The 19,504-nt window shown below is 44.3% G+C and overlaps 1 protein-coding gene across 3 annotated transcripts in view; it reads right to left on the bottom strand.

Moving 5' to 3' along the window:
- The window catches only part of ABCC4 (ATP binding cassette subfamily C member 4 (PEL blood group)), a 323,862-nt gene extending 306,956 nt beyond the window's left edge, over window positions 1-16,906 (bottom strand). The window contains exon 1 of one of the 3 annotated variants that reach the window (XM_064269982.1): window positions 16,767-16,906. In XM_064269982.1, coding sequence (XP_064126052.1) covers window positions 16,767-16,840 — 74 coding nt within the window. In that variant the 5' untranslated portion in view covers window positions 16,841-16,906. Of the gene's footprint in view, window positions 1-6,670; window positions 9,875-16,766 lie in introns of those variants that run through there. The other 2 variants (XM_064269981.1, XM_010589388.3) reach the window with 2 other exon arrangements.
- Window positions 16,907-19,504: the final 2,598 nt, after the last annotated feature.

Here is a 19,504-nt window from a genome sequence, read left to right as displayed (position 1 = left end):
TGAGACCTCTCCTACAGCACACACTATGCTGTGTTGCCGTAATTCCTGCAGCACAGACTGCTGGACACAGACTAAGTTTTCTAGCCTCCTCACCCCACTTGTAGTCAGTTGTAGCCATGAGACCAGCCAGCCAGCCAGATGTTAGCGGGAATGATGTATGTCACTTCCAAGCCTGGAATGTAAAAACCTGCCACATCAAGTGTTTTTAATTAGTAAGTAATAAAAAATTTAAAGGGAAAAAAAAAGCCCTGTGGCTGTCAACCTCTTTCCAAGTGAATAAAGAAGACCGAGAGGAAGGCCAAACCACAAGTATAGGAAGTCCAGTTACCAAGTGAGTGCTTGGTATTGTTCTACATCCCAGCTGACCTCAAATGAACTACAACAGGAAAAATACACTTTTTTTTTTATTAACCCACTGAGATTTGAAGGTATTTCGCGTGTTTGTATATTTGTTTGTTTTTAGCACTTAGCATTACTTACCTTAACTAATGAGACCACTGTCTCCAACTAAACTACGTGAGCTCTTCAAGAACAGGGATGTGATTTCACTTTTCTCTGAATCTCAGGGACTATGGAACTGAACCTGGCAATCAGGGGCGGGTTAACCAATAAGCAAGGCAGGTACAGGCTGACTCATGCTGACTCACCAATCTGCAGTGCATCATTTCGCATGGGTTTCGCCACATCAAAGGGAGAAATTCTGTGCGACAGGTACGTAAGCAAGCACAAGTAAGCCCATGCATACCCTGCTTACTGGGTAATTCGTTCCTGACAGTGGCAACACACTTGTTGAATAAATAACCTAAACCACAGTGGGGTCAAATCACTAACCCTGACCTCCCAGACAATGTGCTTTCAAGAACTAGACTCTAAGAGTGGAAAAAATTCAAAGAAAAGTGGTTCTGAAACTTTAGCATCAGAATTACCCAGGAAGCATGTATAAAAATCCGGATTTCTGGGTGCTACCACCTCCCGCCCCCATCCCAGGAGATGATGATTCCTTAAATAAGGACTGGGGCTCAAGAGTCCTGGGGTAGTGCAAATGGTTACGCACTCCAATACTAGGCAAAAGATTTTTTGGCGGTTCAAAGAGGTACCTCAGAAGACAGGCCTGGAGGTTTGCTTCTGGAAGGGAACAGCCTTGAAAACCCTATGGAGCAGTTCTACCCTGCACACACAGTATCACCATAAGTTGGAATCAACTGGATTCGGCAACTGACAACAACGGCCCTAGTAATAATGAGGAATACATTTAAGAATTTGTAGATAATCATGCGTGCCCAGGTGACTTAAACCAACTGCGGAATGGGATGCAGAAACTAACATTTTTAACCTGTCTGGGAGATAAACAAACCCTGTCAATTTACAAATGAAAAAGCTAGGCCTCCCAAGTGTTAAACGTAGCAAGATGAAGGCTCCTCAAGGCTTACTCTGTGCCACACTATACTAAATGCTTTAAGGGCGTTTCATTCACTGGATGCTCTCGATACCCCTCTGAGGTGGGTGTGATTATTATCGCCATTCTACAGATGAGGAAACGTGCCCACGGTCACAGAAGCAGCAGACCTCAGGTTTAAACCTGGGCACCTTAGCTCCAGATAGGGCACTACTCAACTTTGATACCCGACCTGGATTGGGGCTCAGCCTTGTAACAAACAGCAATGTCACTGCAAGATGACACTGGCTGGCTTTCCCACCTCTAACTATGACTTTTGCCATCCAGGAGCTTGGTGACTGGTACCTGTCATCTGTCACGGCCTCAGTCCAGGCACCAACATCAGCCTTTCAAAGGTAGAATCATTAAAAGATCAGCCTCATTAGAAAAGTCCATTTGGGTGAGGTATGATGAAAGATAAGGCCTGAGAAGCACAACCTGAGGGATATGGAATGCTGCACTGAAGAATTTAGGTTTGCTCTGAGAGTTACAAGTTTTCAGGCAGAAGACCGGCAGAGGTTTGTTTTAGGGGAAAGACTGGCAGCAGGAAGAGCCAGCAGAAGGAAGAGAAGCCCAGAGTCTACAGAGGCCAGAGCATTGCTGGCGAGGGGCAAATCTCCGGGAAGCCAGGGATGTCTGTCTCCTTCACAGACAGATCCCAGTCACCGGCACTCCGGAAACATTTGCTGAACAAGTGAAAAACTCCAAGAAGCACTTCTGAAGTTCAATCAATAGAATTTGATGCCACTGATGAGGGTAATGAAGTCAAGGATGACTGACAGAGGAACCCTCAAGGCTATGGCCCCTGGACACCCTGCTAACCCAGAACCGAAGCCACTCCCGAAGCCAACTTTTCAGACAAAGATTAGACAGGCCAAGAAAACAAACAATAACACACATGAAGAAGGAGCTTCTTAGTTCAATCAAATATATGAGACCAAATGGGTAACTCCTGCCCAAAAGCAAGACAAGAAGGTGCGACGGGACAGGAAAAATGGACAAATGGACATGGGAATCCGGGGTAGAAAGGGAGAGAGTGCTGTCACGTTGCAGGGATTGTAACCATTTTCACAAAACAATACGCATATAAATTTTTGAATAAGAAAACTAACTTGAGCTGTAAACTTTCACCTAAGACACAAAAAAAGAAGAAGAAAAGATGACTTACGCACATGCCTTAAGAACTCAATGGGTAAAGGTGCCAACACCCCTCACGATAATCCAGGAGGTAGTGTCACAAAGGGCTTCAGATGCATGCATGCATCCTGAGCATATATACTCGTTAAGCAGACTTTTAATGGCATGCTCAGCATATTCATTTATTCGCTCAGCCAACGTTTACCTGTCTGGAGCTAGAGCACAGCAGACAGGAGCCTGGCCTCAGATGGTACCAAATGCCTGCTGCAGGGCACCAAAAGATAAAAATAAAAAAAAACCAAACCAACTGCCATCAAGTGGATTCCTGCTCATGGCTGCCCCACGTGTCACGGAACAGAACTGCTCCGTAAGGTTTTCCTGGCTGCAGCCCTTACAGAGGAGTTCGTAAGTGGCACAAACGGTTAAGTGCTAGACTACTAACAAAAAGGTTGGTGTTCAAACCCACCCAGAGGCACCTCAAAAGTAAGGGCTGGAGAACTGCTTCTGAAAGGTCACTGCCTTGAAAACCCTGTAGAGCACTTCTACTCTGCACACATGGGGTTGCCACGAGTCAGAATCAACCTGATGGCAACTAACAACAACAACAATCTTTATGGAAGCGAGTCACCAGGGCTTTCTTTCGCAGCACCCACTGGGTAGGTTCGAACTACCAACCTTTATGCAAGCAGTTAAGGGCAAACTGTGCACCACTCAGGGACCTGCGGGCACACTCCATGACATATTCTGACGATCTGGGCAGAATCCCAGCTTTGACACTGCAACCCCTCAGCTATGAGGCCACTGGTAAGTTGCCCAACCTTTCTGGGTCTTTATTTCCTCATTTGTGAAATAAGTACAATAATGCCTGACTCATAGGATTGTTTCAGGATTAAATAAGATATTACATGTAAAATACAGAACAAAATTCTGAGCGAACAGTAAGCACTCAGTAAGTATTAGTGGAACAGAAACAGGAATGCTTAAGGAAGGGGAACTGATCAGGCCAGAGAAAAAGCCCTAGAAAGCGAACTCAGCCTCCATCAACATTTGCAGCCCCTGGATGGCACAAAAGTTAGGCACTTGACTACTAGCCAAAAGGTTTGTGGTTTGAACCCACCCATAGGTGCCTCGGAAGACAGGCCTAGGAATCTGCTTCTGCAAGATGACAGCCTTGAAAGCCTATGGAGCACAGTTCTTCTCAGCACACACGGGGTCACCATAAGTTGGAATCAACTCAACAGCAACCAACAACAATGATGAAGAAGTACAGAGAGATCAATGTAAAAGGTATTCCGAAAGTGGAACAAAAATTAGTAATCTGAATTAAATGTGTTTTATGCATTCGCTGACAATATGTACCGAGGGCTTGTCACCACCAACCTCTCCAAACCATCCCCCGCACCCAGCCATTCCGTTTCGCCCTCATGTCATCAGCTTTCTCTAGGACGAGTCTCCAGAGAGTGGTAGTTTCCACAAGAGATGGCGCTGTGCAAGCTGACAGTTCACCGCCTGAGACCCAGCCGGCGTCAGGGGAGCCAGGCCCTCACCGCTCTCCTGTGGAGCCAGGGCATTTGACAACCTAGTATCCACCTGGACACCGTTCATATTCTACACCGTTTACTTCCAATCAGAAGAATTATTCAGTAAATGACAAAGGGAAAACGGGTTGTTTTAGGGGAAACTGGAACCTATCTCATAGGAAATACTAAGAGAAATTCTAGCTGCTTCTATTGTTAAAAATGAAACACACAGCTAAAAGAAAATACATATGGAGATTTTGCTGACCCGGGGATTGACAAAAAAGATATATTAATAGTGAACAAAAGCCAACAAGAGAAGCCAAAAAGGATTCAAATATAACTAATGACAGATAAACTTAAAACTTTAGAACAAAATTAAAAGGCAAGTGGAAAACTATTTCAAGCACTATTACAAGTTATTTCAAAAAATAAATACCTCATAGAAAAAATGCCAAAAACCCATGAATAGACAATTCAAACGAACGCAAATACATGGTCAATCAACAGGAATAAAGTTAAATCTCACTAATAATCAAATGAATTTAAATTAAAACTGTCTGACACTAACCTGTTGCTGCTGAGTTGATTCTGACTCACGGCAACCCTAGGGACATAGGAGAACTGCCCTACGCGGTTCCCAAGGAGCAGCTGGTGGATTCAAACTGCCGACCTTTTGGTTAGCAGCCATAGACAGCTCTTAACCACTGTGCCAGAACACTGACTTGAAAAAAAAAATTTTTTTAACTCAATACCCAAAGTTGACCATGTACCCAAAAATGAGCACACAAACCACTATTAAGAGGGTTAACTGGTCTAATTCTGCTGGAAAGCAACTTGGCCTTTTACCCAGTTATTCTACTTCTAGGGATACAGAATATTTAAAGAGGCACCAAAATATAGGGGTATGGATATTCATTACATCAAAAAAAAAAAAAACCAACCCCAGTGCCGTCAAGTCGATTCCGACTCATAGCAACCCTATAGGACAGAATAGAACTGCCCCATAGAGTTTCCAAGGAGCGCCTGGTGGATTTGAACTCCCGACCCTCTGGTTAGCAGCCGTGGCAACCGTAGCACTTAACCACTACGCCACCAGGGTTTCCTAGTTATTAGAAATAAACTGTGTTCAACAATAGTGAAAGACTATATAAGCTGCAATCATTAAATATCATATTTTGAAGAGTATTTAATGCCAGAAATAAATGTTAACTCTAGAAAATTGAATGAAAAAAGGAATCAGGGTTTAAAACTAGTTTTGTAGAGAAGTGGTGCACATGTGTGCACAAAGATGTTTGCAGGGGATGAGGCTGAAAAGAAACAGTCAAGATACCAGCAGGTATATCTGGCTCATAGGAATAAATCATCCTTATTCCTTTGTTCATTTTTCATACTTTTAAATTTCTTACCACAATAGTAAAAGGGTTTTCAAAAATCCACCACGATGTGTGACTCCTCTTAGACCCTCCAGGAAAAACGGCTACGAAAACACCAAAATCCATGTAACATCATTTGTATAAGTTATTAAGCTAGTTATTGGCATCATCTGGGTAGGAAACAACCAGTGTTCAAGTTTAGAAATTTGAGAAGAAAAGCGAACATCCAAGCAAAAGAAGAAAAAGTAGTTTTTCTCTACAAGGTGGGCTTGTCTCCCTGTGGCTACTTCCGGCTGGACTCATTTAAGCTTTCCAGCTTAAACGAGGGGTACACCAGAAAATCACTGAGGTGCCTCAGACTTTAAAATTTCTCAAATTGCAGAAGGTAAACAAATATAGAAAGGCCATCATTGTCCAAAACTGACATCACAAAGTCATGCCTCTCTTCTAAAAGTTTAAGAATGCAGTGCAATGACAAAGTCAACGAGAAGAATAACTTCAAGCCGTGAGCAGGTGTCAAGCTTAAAACAGAATCACCGGAGCACTTGTTTACACCCCACTCCCAACCCAATCAGTGGGGCGTGGTTACTGAGAATTTGCATTTCTAACAAGTCCCCAGGTGCTGCTGAAGCTGGGGTCAGAGTACTATCCTTTGAGAACAGCTGCCTTAAATCAGGGTGTGGTGATAGATGTTTCACACCCATCCCCTCCACCAGGAAGAACTTAAGAACTTCCCTTGAGAAACTCTAGCCATTAAGAGCAAAGGTAGGGAGGTGGTGCCAACACGGCACTATAGACAGAAACACCACAACATCCCTCTGCAGCAAAGACCGGGAAAACTAAGAAAGACAGAGACAAACATCAATTCTGAAGCCCTAAACGTCCACTGAAGAGATAAAGAACTCAACCAAGCACTGAATGGAATAAGAACCTGACAGCAGAGAGCTAGGAGAGATATGAGAAGAGACTCTCTGTCAGCTAACAGAACACGGATTCACCATCTTGGACTCCTGTCGGAGATCAGCAGACAGAGGGTACACGAAAGCAGTTTTACAGAGCTCCCAGAAGGAGGCAGAGCACCCAGTAACCAGCAATACACGCTTTCCCACCCCCCACCCCTCCTCCCTCTGCTTGGCCTCTGTCGCCTCCCAGCTAGCCACAGTCTCTCTGCCCAGAGACGCCAGCTCCGCGCTGTTTGGATTCACCTTGCCCACATTGGCCGGCACCTTCAATGCCATTTCTTTGTTGCTGGTTTGCTTTTTTTTTTTGGCTTCTTCCCTGCCTCTCACCACCTCCCTGTCCTTTCTCTTGAACACCTGGCTCTGTGTGCCTTCTGTTTCTTCTTGACAGGCTGTGAAGCGCCGCTCAGCTGGGGAACTATTTCACCAGTCCACGTGGCCATGCTGGTGGAATCCCCAGGGCTGTTTTGTTTGTTTGTTTTTTCTTTTCACAGCTTGGGGGCCCCCTCTAGCTGAGCATACTGTGCAGATTGGGAACCACTTCCCCTGTCTGCACAGCTGTGCTGGTGAGAACCTGGGGTCATTGTTTTGTTTTTTATTTTTCCTTTTACCTTTTTGTCTTTCTTCATTTCTCAGTTTCTCATTTCTCACTCCTTACACCTTCTTTTCCTATCTCTTGAATAACTGGCACTGTGTGCCATCTCTGCCCCTTCTAACTGAGCTGTACTTCGCAGCTTGAGAGCCACTTCCACGGTCTGCACAGCCACGCAGGTGGGATCCCTGGGGGCTTTTCTTTTTTTTTCAATTTTTGTCTATTTTCTCTTCTTATTCCTTTCTCTGTCTTTACGGCTCAGTTTCTTGTCTCTCCACTCCAACAGCAAGATCCCTCAGCACTTTTTTGTCTTCCTTTTGTTTTTGTCTCCTGTTTCTCTCTCCTCTCTCTCTTCTTTCCCATATCAAACTTAGCTCCACACATCACAACCTTCCCCCTCCCTCCTGCTTACCTGCACCATGCACTGAACATCACACCCCTGAGCAGCAGTCGCACAGTCTACCAGAACCTGCCCTGCACTGACCTCCAGCCAGCCCTGTCGGCCAGAGTATGTACCACAAACAACCCATCACAGCCCCTTCCCTTCAGCTGGAACTACCCTCCTGTACCACAGCTGAGTGACTGGCCCTGTCCACTGTACACTGAGGTAAAAAGTATCATGCCCGCAAACAACAAAGAACACACAGCCTGCCTGTTTACACATAACCAAATAAAAAAGTAGAATGGGACAAACAAATCTACAATCAGTATATGAAGAATATAAACACTGAATGTCTCAAAGACAGCAGACAATATCAAAACACATAAAAAAAAACAGGACAGGATGGTTCCAGTAGGCACCCAAAATAAAACACCAGATGACTTTCCAGTAGAAGAAAAGGGACTACAACTACCTGATGTGGAATTGAAATCTCTCATATTCAGAGCAATCTAAGAGTTGAAGCAAAAAGCAGATAAAAATGAGGAAAAACTAGACAAATTCATAGAAAATACAGACAAAATGGAACAATTCATGAATACAGAAACGTCAAAATAAATTCACAACTAGAAATCATACAAAAACAATCAGAAATCCAAAAGATAAACAACAAGATTTCAGAAATGGACAGTATCATAGAAGGTCTGACGAGCAGGTTTAAAACAATGGAAGACAAGATCAGCAAAACCGAAGACAAATACTTGGACACCACTTTGTTTGAGGAAAACTCAGAAAAAAGAATGAAGAAAAATGAAGAAACCCTGAGAATTATGTGGCATACAATCAAAAACAAAAAGTTGTGAGTGATCGGAGTTCCAGAACAGGGAATGAAAATGGAAAACACATAGAGGATCCTTGAAGATCTGCTGACAGAAGACTTCCCTAATATCCTGAAAGATGAAAACCTGACCATCCAAGAAGTTCAACAAACCCCCCGTATAGGACAGACCCCAAAAGAAAATCACCAAGGCACATCATAATCACACTCACTAAAACCAAAGACGAAGAAAGAATCCTGAGAGCAGCTCAAGAAAAACGAAAAGTCACATACAGAGGGGAAACAATAAGACTAGGCTCTGATTACTCAGCAGAAACCAAGCAGACAAGAAGGATGACATATATAAAACCTGGAAAGAAAAAAACTGCCAACCAAGAATAACAGACCCTACAAAACTCTTGTTCAAATATGATGGTGAAATTAGGACATTTCCAGAGGAACAGAAATTAAGGGAATATGTAAAAAACAACCCAAATTCACAAGAACTATTAAGGAGAGTCCTTTGGTTTGAGAAAAACATCATCAAACCACAACTGGAATCTAGGACACAAAATCGCACCAGCTAGATACCAACCTTGGATATAAACTCTCCAGGACTATTTAAAACAAAAAGATTTACAACAGGGAAGCAGAGCTGTAAATGTCAACGTCAGAACAATAAATGAGGGAATAAATGGTGTAGGTATAGAATTTTCTAATGGAGAGGAAGACAAGGCGATACCAAATAATAACAGATTGGTTCAAACCTAGGAAGATAAGGGTAAATTTCAAGGTAACCACAAAGAAAGTTAACAAGCCTACTCATCAAAATAAAGAAAAACATAAAGTCTCAATAAAAACAAAATCAAAAGAAATGAAAAAAAAAAAATCCACAAACAAAAGGAATTCAGCACAGGAGAATAAGAGAACAAAAGAAACATCAGCACCACACACAAAAAAAAGCACTACAAAATGACAGCAATAAACTCACACCTATCACTAATTAAACTGAACGTAAATGGCCTAAATACACCCATAAAGAGACACAGTGACAGAAGGGATTAAGAAACAGATCCATCAATATGCTGTCTATAAGAGACACACCTTAGAAACGACATACGTTTATTAAAAATCAAAGGATGGAAAAAAATATATCAAGCAAACAGCTACCAAAAAACAGCAGGTGTGGCAATACTAATCCCAGATAAAATAGACTTTAAAACAAAATCTACCATAAAACACAAAGAAGGGCACCATATAATGACTAAAGGGATGCTCCATTCTAAAGACATAACCATAATAAGTATCTATGCACCCAATGACGGGGCTCCAAAATACATAAAACAAACTCTAAAAGCACTGAAAAGAGACATTGACAGTTCCACAATAACTGTAGGAGACTTTAACACACCACTCTCAGTAAAGGACGGAACATCTAGAAAAAAACTCAACAAAAAATACAGAAGGTCTAAAGGCCACAATCAGCCAACGTGACCTCACAGACATATACAGAACACTCCACCAAACAGCTGAAAAGTACACACGCTTTTCCAACACACATGGAAAATTCTCCAGCAGAGATCACCTCTTAGGCCACAGAGCAACCCTCAACAAAATCCAAAACAATGAGATAATGCAAAGTATCTTCTCTGAACATACCGCCATCAAAGTAGAAATTAACAACAAGAACAAAGAAAAAAAAAAAAAACCAATTACATGGAAACTCAATAACACTGCTTAAAAACCACTGGGTAACAGAAGAAATCAGAGATGGAATCAAAAAATTCCAAGAATCAAACAAAAATAAAAACACATCATACAAAAGCCTTTGTGACACAGCAAAGGCAGTGCTCAGAGGTCCATTTATGGCAACAGGTGCACAGATCAAAAAAGAGCAAAATCAAAACATTAGCTACACAACTCAAACAAATAGAGAACAGCAAAGAAGCCCACAGCCACCATAAGAAAGGAAAAATAAAGATGTGAGATGAAATACAGAATAGAAAAATAACAGAAAGAATCAACAAAACCAAAAGTTGGTTCTTTGAAAGGATCAGCAAAATTGACAAAACACTAGCCAAACTGACAAAAGAAAAACAGGAAAGGATGCAAATAACCCAAATAAGAAATGAAAGGTGAGACATTACAACAGACCCAACTGAAATAAAAAGGATACCATGACAGAGTATTATGAAAAACTATAGTCCAATGAATTTGAAAACCTAGAGGAAATGGACCAATTTCTGGAAATGTACTACCAAATCAAACTAAAAGAAAATGCTGTGGAAAACCTAAACAGACCCATAACAACAGAAGAGATTGGAAAGGTAATTAAAAAAAAAAAAAGCCCTGGCCCAGATGGCTTTCTGGAGAATTCTACCAACCATTCAGAAAAAAGCTTAACCAGTACTGTTCAAACTATTTCAGAACATAGAAAAGAAGGTTACTTTCAAATTCATTCTGTGAAGGCAGCATAACCCTGATAGGAAAACCAGGCAAAGACACCACAAAAAAAGAAAATTATAGACTAATATCACTCATGAATATAGACGCAAAAATTCTCAAAATTCTAGCCAGTAGAATTCAGCATCATATCAAAAAAAAAAAAAAAATACACCATAACCAAGTAGGGTTCATACCAAGTATTCAGGGATGGTTCAACATTAGAACATCAACATAATTCACCACACAAACGGAAGAATACATGATCATCTCAATCAACGCAGAAAAGGCATTTGACAAAGTACAACACCCATTCCTGATAAAAACTCTCCATAAAATAGGTGTAGAAGGGAAATTCCTCAACATAATAAATGGCATCTACACCACCACATAAATAAAACCAACAGCCAACATCATTCTTAACAGAGAGAGGCCGAAAACATTCCCCTTGAGAACAGGAACAAGACAATGACGCCCTTTATTACCACTCCTATTTTACATTGTGCTGGAAGTCCCAGCTAGAGTGATAAGGCAAGAAAAAGAAATAAAGGGCATCCAAATTGGTAAGGAAGAAGTAAAACTATCCCTATTTGCACATGGTAATGATACTACACATAGAAAACTCAAAAGACTCCACTAGAAAACTACTGGAACTAATAAAAAGGTTCAGCAGAGTAGCAGGATACAAGACAAACATACAAAAATCAGTTGGATTCCTATACTCCAATAAGAATGACAAAAAAGGAAATCAGGAAAACAGTACCATTAATAATACCCTTAAAAAAAAAAAACTTAGGGATAAATCTAAACAGGGATGTAAAAGACCTACACAAAGAAAACTACAAACCACTGCCAGAAACCAAAAGAGATCTACATAAATAGGAAAAACATACCATGCTCATGGATAGGTAGCCTCAACATCTGTGAAAATGACAATTCTACCCAAAGCAATTTACAAATACAAGGCAAACCTGATCCAAATACCAACAACATTCTTTAAAGACATGGAAAAACTAATCATTAACTTTATATGGAAAGGGAAGAAGCCTGGGATAAGTAAAGCATTACTTAAGAAGAAGAAAAAAGGACTCCCACTACCTGACCTCAGAACCTACTATACAGCTATGGTAGTCAAAACAGCCCGGTACTGAGACAACAGATACACTGACCAATGGACAACCAATATATAAATCTATCCACCTATAGCCACCTGATCTTCAACAAGGGCCCAAAGTCCATCGATTGATGAAAAGACAGTCTTTTTAACAAATGGTGCTGGCAAAACTGGATGTCCATCTATAAAAAAATGAAACAGGACCCATATCTCACACCATACACAAAAACTAAATCAAAACGGATCAGAGGCTTAAATATAAAACCAAAAACTATAAAGATCAGAGAAGAAAAAACAGGATCAATACTAGAGTCTCTAATACATAGCATTAACAGGATACAAACCATAAATAACAACATACAAACTCCAGGAGATAAGCTAGATAGCTGGGATCTTTTAAAAATTAAACACTTATGCTCATCAAAAGACTTCACCAAAAGAGTAAAAAGAGAACCTACAGACTGGGGGAAAAAAAATTTGCCTATTACAAAGCAGGCAAAGGCCTAATCTCTAAAATCCACCAGAAAATCCAACACTGCTACAACAAAAAGACTATCCAATTAAAAAACGGGCAAAGGAAATGAACAGATGCTTCACCAAAAAAGACATTCAAGCAGCTAACAGACATATCAGGAAACGCTCATGATCACTAACCATTAGGGAAATGCAAATCAAAACCACAATGAGATACCATCTCACCCTGGAATTACTGGCACGAGTCAAAAAACATAAAATTACATATGTTTGAGAGGCTGCAGGGAGACTGGAGCTCTTATGCCCTGCTGGCAGTAATGAAATGATACAACCATTTTGGGAAACGATAAGGCGCTTCTGTAAAAAGCTAGAAATAGAAATACCACATGATCCAGCAATCCCACTCCTAGGAATATACCCTAGAGAAATAAATCGTCACGAGAATAGACATATGCACACCCATGTTCACCGCGGCACTGTTCACAACAGCAAAAAGATGGAAACAACCTAGATGCCCATCAACAGATGAATGGGTAAATAAACTATGGTACATATACACACAATGGAGTACTATACAACTACAAAGAATAATGATGAACCTGTGAAGCATCTCACAACATGGATAAATCTGGAGGGCACTATGCTGAGTGAAATAAGTCAATCAATCACAAAAGAACAAACATTGTATGAAACCAGTACTATAAAAATTGATGAAAAGGTTTACACGCAAAAAGAAATAATCTTTGATGGTTACAGGGGAGGGGAGGGGTGGGGATGGAAAAACAGTAAATAGACAATAGATTAAGTGGTAACTTAGATGAAGGGCAAGACAGTACACAATACTGCGGAAGCCAGCACAACTTGTATAAGGCAAGGTCATGGACGTTCCATAGACTCGACCAAACTCCCTGAGGGACCAAATTGCTGAGTTGGGGGCTGTGGGGACCATGGTCTTGTGCAGCATCTAGCTCAACTGGCGTCACATAGTTTATTAAGAAAATGTTCTACATTCTACTTTGATGAGTAGCGTCTGGGGTCTTAAAAGCCTGTGAGCGGCCATCTAAGATACTCCACCAGTCTCACCCCTCTGGGAGCAAAGGATGTTGGAGAAAACTAAAGATATAAGGAAAGATTAGTCCAAAGGTCTAACAGACCACAACTACCACGACCTCCACCAGACTGAGTCCAGTGCAACCAGACGGTGCCCGGCTGCCACCACTGACTGCTCTGACAGGGATCACAATAGAGGGTCCCGGACAGAGATGAAGAAAAATGTAGAAAAATCTAACTCACAAAAAAAGACCTGACTTACTGGCCTGACAATGACTGGAGAAACCCCTGGAGTATGGCCCCCTAACACCATTCTAGCTCAATCATGAAGTCATTCCCAAGGTTCGCCCTTCGGCCAAATATTAGGCCAATAAAACAAAACAAGGCTAAAGGGGCAAAGACAAGAACATAGGAGGGGACAGAAAAGCTGGTAATTGGGAACCCCAGGTCAAGAAGGGAGAGCGTTGGTATGTCATGGGGTTGTTAACCAACGTCATAAAACAGTATGTGTACTAGCTTGTTCTGTAAATCTGCATCTAAGGTTCAATAAAGAAAAAAAAGTATCTATAAAATTTACTAAGCTTCTACAGAATCTGTTTAGATCAGTAAATAGTCAATAGTTAGAACCTTAGTAAGATGAGTCATTGCATCTTTAAAAAACACCAGATCAAGAGCTGTTCCTTTAATGATTTCATTGAGCTGTCTCTGGTAAAACTGGAACTTTTCAGACAGGAGTTCAAAGCTTGGTATCTGGGGGGTGGGGAGGAAGAAAAATGTTATTTATTAAAATCCAGGTATTTATGAAAGTAGCCATTGTAAAAGAATTCAAAAGTAATTCTGGAAGGGAAAAAAAAAACCTATGGATTTCCAGAGATTTGTCACATATTCATTTACTTAGAGTTACTTCCATTTTCCGAGTTCTAAAACCTAAGGGTACAAGTTGGAAGTTTCCAATACAAAACCATTTCTGCTCTTTCCCCAAGGGAAAAAAGAAAAATGCAAAGATATGTTCAAATAGCCTTCCCCATGCATTCGGGTGGTGCAAATGGTTAAGGGCTCAACTACTAGCCAAAAGGTTGGCGGTTCAAACCCAGCCAGAGGCGCCTTGGAAGACAAGTAGTGATCTGCCTCCAAAAGGTCACAGCCTTGACTACCCTACGGAGCAGTTCTACCCTGCACACATGGGGTTGCCGTGAGTCCACATCAACTCCACAGGAACTAACAACACACGTGCAGGTGGGGCAGTGGTGGGGCAGTGGTGCGATTCTCACCTGCCCGGCGGGAGACCTGGTGACGTTGCCAGCCGATGCACACCACCACCCCTCAGTCAGTGGAGCTTCCAAGCTAGGAGGAAAGCTTGAAGATCTATTTCCAAAAATCACCCAAAGAAAACCCTACAGATCGCAACTTTCTGAGCGGCAGGGATCATGAGGACTGGGCAGTGTTTCATCCTGTTGTGCATGGGGGCTGCCATGAGTCAGGGCCAAAGAAACAGCAGCGAGCAACAACAACAACCCTGGAGAAGCTACACAGTAGAACAGTCACAACAGCGGCTCTGGAGCCAGACTGCCTGGCTTTGCATCCTGCTCGACGGCAGCAGCAGACCATTCCTGCAACCCTGGTGGCACAGTGGTTAAAAGCTCGGCTACTAACCAAAAGGTCAGCAATTCAAATCCATTAACTGCTCCTTGGAACCCCTATGGGGCAGTTCTACTCTATGCTTTAAGGTCACAATGAGCTGGAATTGACTCACAATCAACAGGTTGTTTTTGCTTTTTTTTAAGATCGTTACTAACTCTGTGGTCCTAAGCAACTTATTTAACCTCTGTAATTCAGTATTTTCACATGTAAAATAGAGGTAACTCCCCTCCCCACACACCCAGCAGGGAAACCAGAAATGGGCACCAGTCGTTCATTATCTTCCAATTTCCTTCAACTCTTCAGTTCCGCCCTGAAAATCCACAAATAGGAAGTGCTTCAAGAGTTTATTGACCTGCCTGAAGTTCAGGAGACCCACCGCCGTTTACCTTCAGGTTATTTATGGTAACCACACCCATATTCCTTCCTCCTGCCACCCAACAGACAAGAGGTGTCCCTGAAGACTGAATAAACTACAATTAAAACAAGAGTACAAGCACTCAATCCCTTGGGATCTCCTGGGTTTTTTCCATTAAAGGCGGGGTGGGGGGAGTTTAATCATCAGAATATGTGGAAAAGATTAAAGGGCAGAGAGATCAAGAAACAATAGGTCTAATTATCAACCGAGTGTGATTAAAACACAAAGGCTCAGGCCCACCTATTTAACAGTCACAGGCACTAGCTAGAAACCCTTCGTTAAGACGCTTCATCCCTCTGGGCACTTTGCACGTTGCTTCACCTGAGTGTTTCTTCACGAAAGAGGGAGGAGGTGACCACTAAGTGGTTTTAGGACCTAAGATTCCTTGACAGAACTACCTGCATCAGGGCCAAGGACCGCATCTCTGAGAGGTAGAGATCCCGATAACATCTCCTTCCACAAGGCCTCAGGGACTCCATCCCCAGAGTAGTCCTCACAGGTGGAAGCGAAAACACTGGCAATAGGGAGAGGAGCTGGTCAAAGACATCCACCGGCCTTGCCTGTGGGTGTCCCAGTCAAAAGCAAAGTGTGGAAGCTGATTTTGTTGAAGGATTTCCATTCATTAAATAATTTTAAAAATGTTATTTTATCCACACGAAATTTGCCTTAACTACGTGCCACTACACATACACACACACACACGGAGAAAGACATGGTCATAGAGAAGACACACAGCAGGAGCTCCCGGGAGTTGGAATGCAGCTGTCACGTAAGGTACAGAGGAAAGGGTGGGGGACTTTTGGGAGATGGCTTTGGATCAGGTTAGATAAAGGATAAAGGACGCTGTCCATGAACTGGCGTTTACAAAGAGGAAAAAAGTGCGGTTTTCATTTAGGAGGACTGAGAATCCCTGCGCGGTGCGTGGGAAGCCAGCTAAAGGTGGGAATTGGGGGATTCCGGACGCTGTCCCCTGGGGAGTGAGTCCACCTTTTGCCAGTCTCAGTTCTCCGCCTCCGGCTCCTCTCCCCCGGGACCAAAGGCGGGTGGGGTCCGCGAGATCCCTCAGCAGGGCAGGGAGGCGCGCACGTGCGCTGCGCCCCAAGGTCCCCGCAGCCGCCGACCGCGCGCGCTGGGGCGCAGGCAGGCACCACGCGGCTGGCCGTGAAGGCCCATGCGGCGGCCCCACCGTGGCAAGAAGCCCCAGCGTGGACCGATGGGCACAGGCGGAAACCGCTCCGGCCACCCAACCCCATAAGGCACCGGCGGCATCAGGCACAAGCCCGGGAGGGAGCTGACGGGGACGGCAGCGGCCGAAGGACCAAGGGACGGGTGGTGGAGGGCGGGCCGGATCGCGCCCTCGGGGACCAGAGGCAGGAGGTGTCCAGTGCCGGCGGAGGCGCGGCACCCAGGGTGCTCACCAGAAGAACACGCGCGAGCAGAGGTTCGCGTCCTGCAGCGGATTGGGCTTCACCGCCTGGTACACTGGCAGCATCGTGGGGGCCGGGGGCGGGCAGGAGAGGGTCGCGGGCCGGGGTCGCGCTGTGGAGGCGGCGGTCGCGGCTACCGCAGCTCCTGGAGGCGCCGGCGGGGATGCTCCAGCTCCGGACGCCGCGCGGGTCCGCTAGGCGAGAGCCCGAGGAACACCCGCTTCCGGAAGCCGGACGCCGGCGGCACGCCCAGTCCCCGCCTCCCGGGCCGCGCGTCTTCCCGGGGCCGCCGAGTTGGGGGGGCCAGCCGCGCGCCGTTGCCTGGGGCCCGGGGACGCCGCGAGCGCGCCCGGGGGGCAGCGGGGTGGCCGGCGGAGGGGGCTGGCTGCGGGTCTCCTGCCGCCCGGGAGGGCAGGGGTGCGAGTCCCAGGGCGCAGCCGTGGGGTTCGCGCGCAGGTGGGAGGCGAGGAGGAGCGAGGCGGTGCCGCTGGATGGTGGAGGTTAGGCGGACCCCTCGGGGCGGAGAAGCCGGCGCCACCAGCCGGGCCTCGGAGGCCGGGCCAGGCCGAGGCACCCACGTGTTGGGACCTGACTGCAAACTTTGCGGTAGTTAAAGATCAGAGCCAAGGCCCCGGCACGGCAGGTAGCGAGGGAGGCGCTGGCTGCCCTCCCCCGCTTCTCGGAAGCGCCCCCTGGGCTGCAGGGCGCAGAAGAACGGGAGACAGCTGCCAGCTTTAGCAGCCGGGCCGCTGGGCGCCTTGCCTTCGTCGGGACCAAACAAGGGCGCTGTGGGAGGTTTTCCAAATCTGCCGGCCAACTTTTTGACCTTGGACAACAGCAGGGTTTAGCACAGATTCTCTTTGTTGAGCTGCAAGACTTGAAGAAATGCGGGTGGTTTAAGATTTGTTGTTGTTAGGTTCCCGCCCGTCAATTAGGAAAATGAATAAATGCTGTCCTTGAGGGCGGGCTTTTGAGATCTCATAAGCATTGTAGAGTGAACTTCTGGGACGTTTTTGTCACCCTCTCAGATTGGGAAAGGGAGGGTATGAGGAGAGAGACACTGTCCTAGGATTTCTTTCACCGGGTCCTCACAGCCTGGCGGAGAAACAGTGGCAAAAACAACGTACGTCATAGAGTACCGGTAATGCATATTTGTGGGTACCTTACCTCGTTTTAGCTAACAAAGCCCTATTGAAGAAGGTATTATTATCCTTTTACAAATGAGGAAGGCGAGGCTTAAAAAGACAACCGCTCCAAGGTCTAAAAAAGAAGTCGTGGTTGAATTCTGAGTCATGGCGGTCCGTGTGTTAGGGAGTAGAACTGCTCCACAGGGTTTTCTTGGCCGCCGTCTTCCCTGAAGCAGATCACCAGGCCTTTTTTCTGAGGCACCACTGGATGGGCTCCAACGCCAATCTTTCAGGTTAGTAATTGAGGGCAAAACATTAGAGCCACCCAGCGACCTTACAAGGCCTCAAGAGTCAGTAAATGAGGAAACCTAATTTAGACTCAAGTCTGAGTCTCAGCTTGGTCATCCGCACGGGTGGATGATCGGTGTGGACAACAAGTGCCCAGAATACACTGCTTGAATGAATGAGTGTAGGCATGAATGAACAAAATCATATCCCAGCTTTTGAACTCCCACCCATAAACCAAAAACCAACCCCCTTGCCATTAAGTCAATTCTGACTCCTAGTGACTATAGGCTTTCCAAGGCCATAAATCTCCACAGAAGCAAACTGCCACACCTTTCTCCCACGGAGTGGCTGGCAACCGCAGACCTTTCAGTTAGCAGTCAATTGCTTTAACCACTGCGCCGCCAGGGCTCCTTTCCCACTCTTACGTCTTAAGTTATTTATGTGCCCACCTAACCTCTTTAACCCCAATGAAGAAAAATCACGTTATAAGTTCATGGTGCTTAAAGCAAGATCATTTTATTATTCAAAAATTTTCCATGTACCTTTATTAAAGTAATCTTATTAATAATGGTTTTTAAAGGAGGCCATAGAGTATGCAAACATTTTTTAAAAGTTGTATAAGGATGACAAAATGTTGATAATTTTTGAAGCAGATGATGGGTAACCAAAAAAAACCAAACCCGTTGCTGTCAAGTTGATTCTGATTCATAGCGACCCTACAGGACAGAGTAGAACTGCCCCATAGAGTTTCCAAGGAGCACCTGGTGGATTCGAACTGCTAACCTTCTGGTTAGCGGCCATAGCACTTACCCATTACACCACCAGGGTTTCCAGATGATGTGCATGTTATTTGTGTAACAATATGGTAAATGAAATGTCCAGGACAGACAAATCTATAGAGATGAATGTAGATTAGTGGCTGCCTGGGGCTGGGGAAGAGGAGCAATTGGGGGAAGGGAGAGCGACCACTAATGGGTACAGGACTTCTTTTGGGGGAGATCAAAGTGTTCTAAAATTAGATTATGGTGATGGTTGCACAACCCTGACTGCTAAAAAAAAATGCTTTAAATGACTGTATTGATTTATGTGAATTATATTTCAATAAAGCAGTTTAAAAATGTCAAGGTTCAATAAATTTTAGATGTTCGTATTATACCTACTGTCTTAGTCATCTAGTGCTGCCGTCACAGAAATACCACACATGGATGGCTCTAACAAAGAAGTTTATTCTCTCACAGTCCAGTGGGCTACAAGTCCGAATTCAGGGTGCCAGCTCTAGGAGAAGGCTTTCTCTCTCTGTCAGCTCTGGAGGAA

Source organism: Loxodonta africana, chromosome 17 (assembly GCF_030014295.1).
Source record: "Loxodonta africana isolate mLoxAfr1 chromosome 17, mLoxAfr1.hap2, whole genome shotgun sequence".
In the NCBI taxonomy this organism is placed as follows: domain Eukaryota; kingdom Metazoa; phylum Chordata; class Mammalia; order Proboscidea; family Elephantidae; genus Loxodonta; species Loxodonta africana.
The sequence above is the reverse complement of the archived record's forward strand: the minus strand, read 5'-3'. Positions and strand labels throughout refer to the sequence as shown.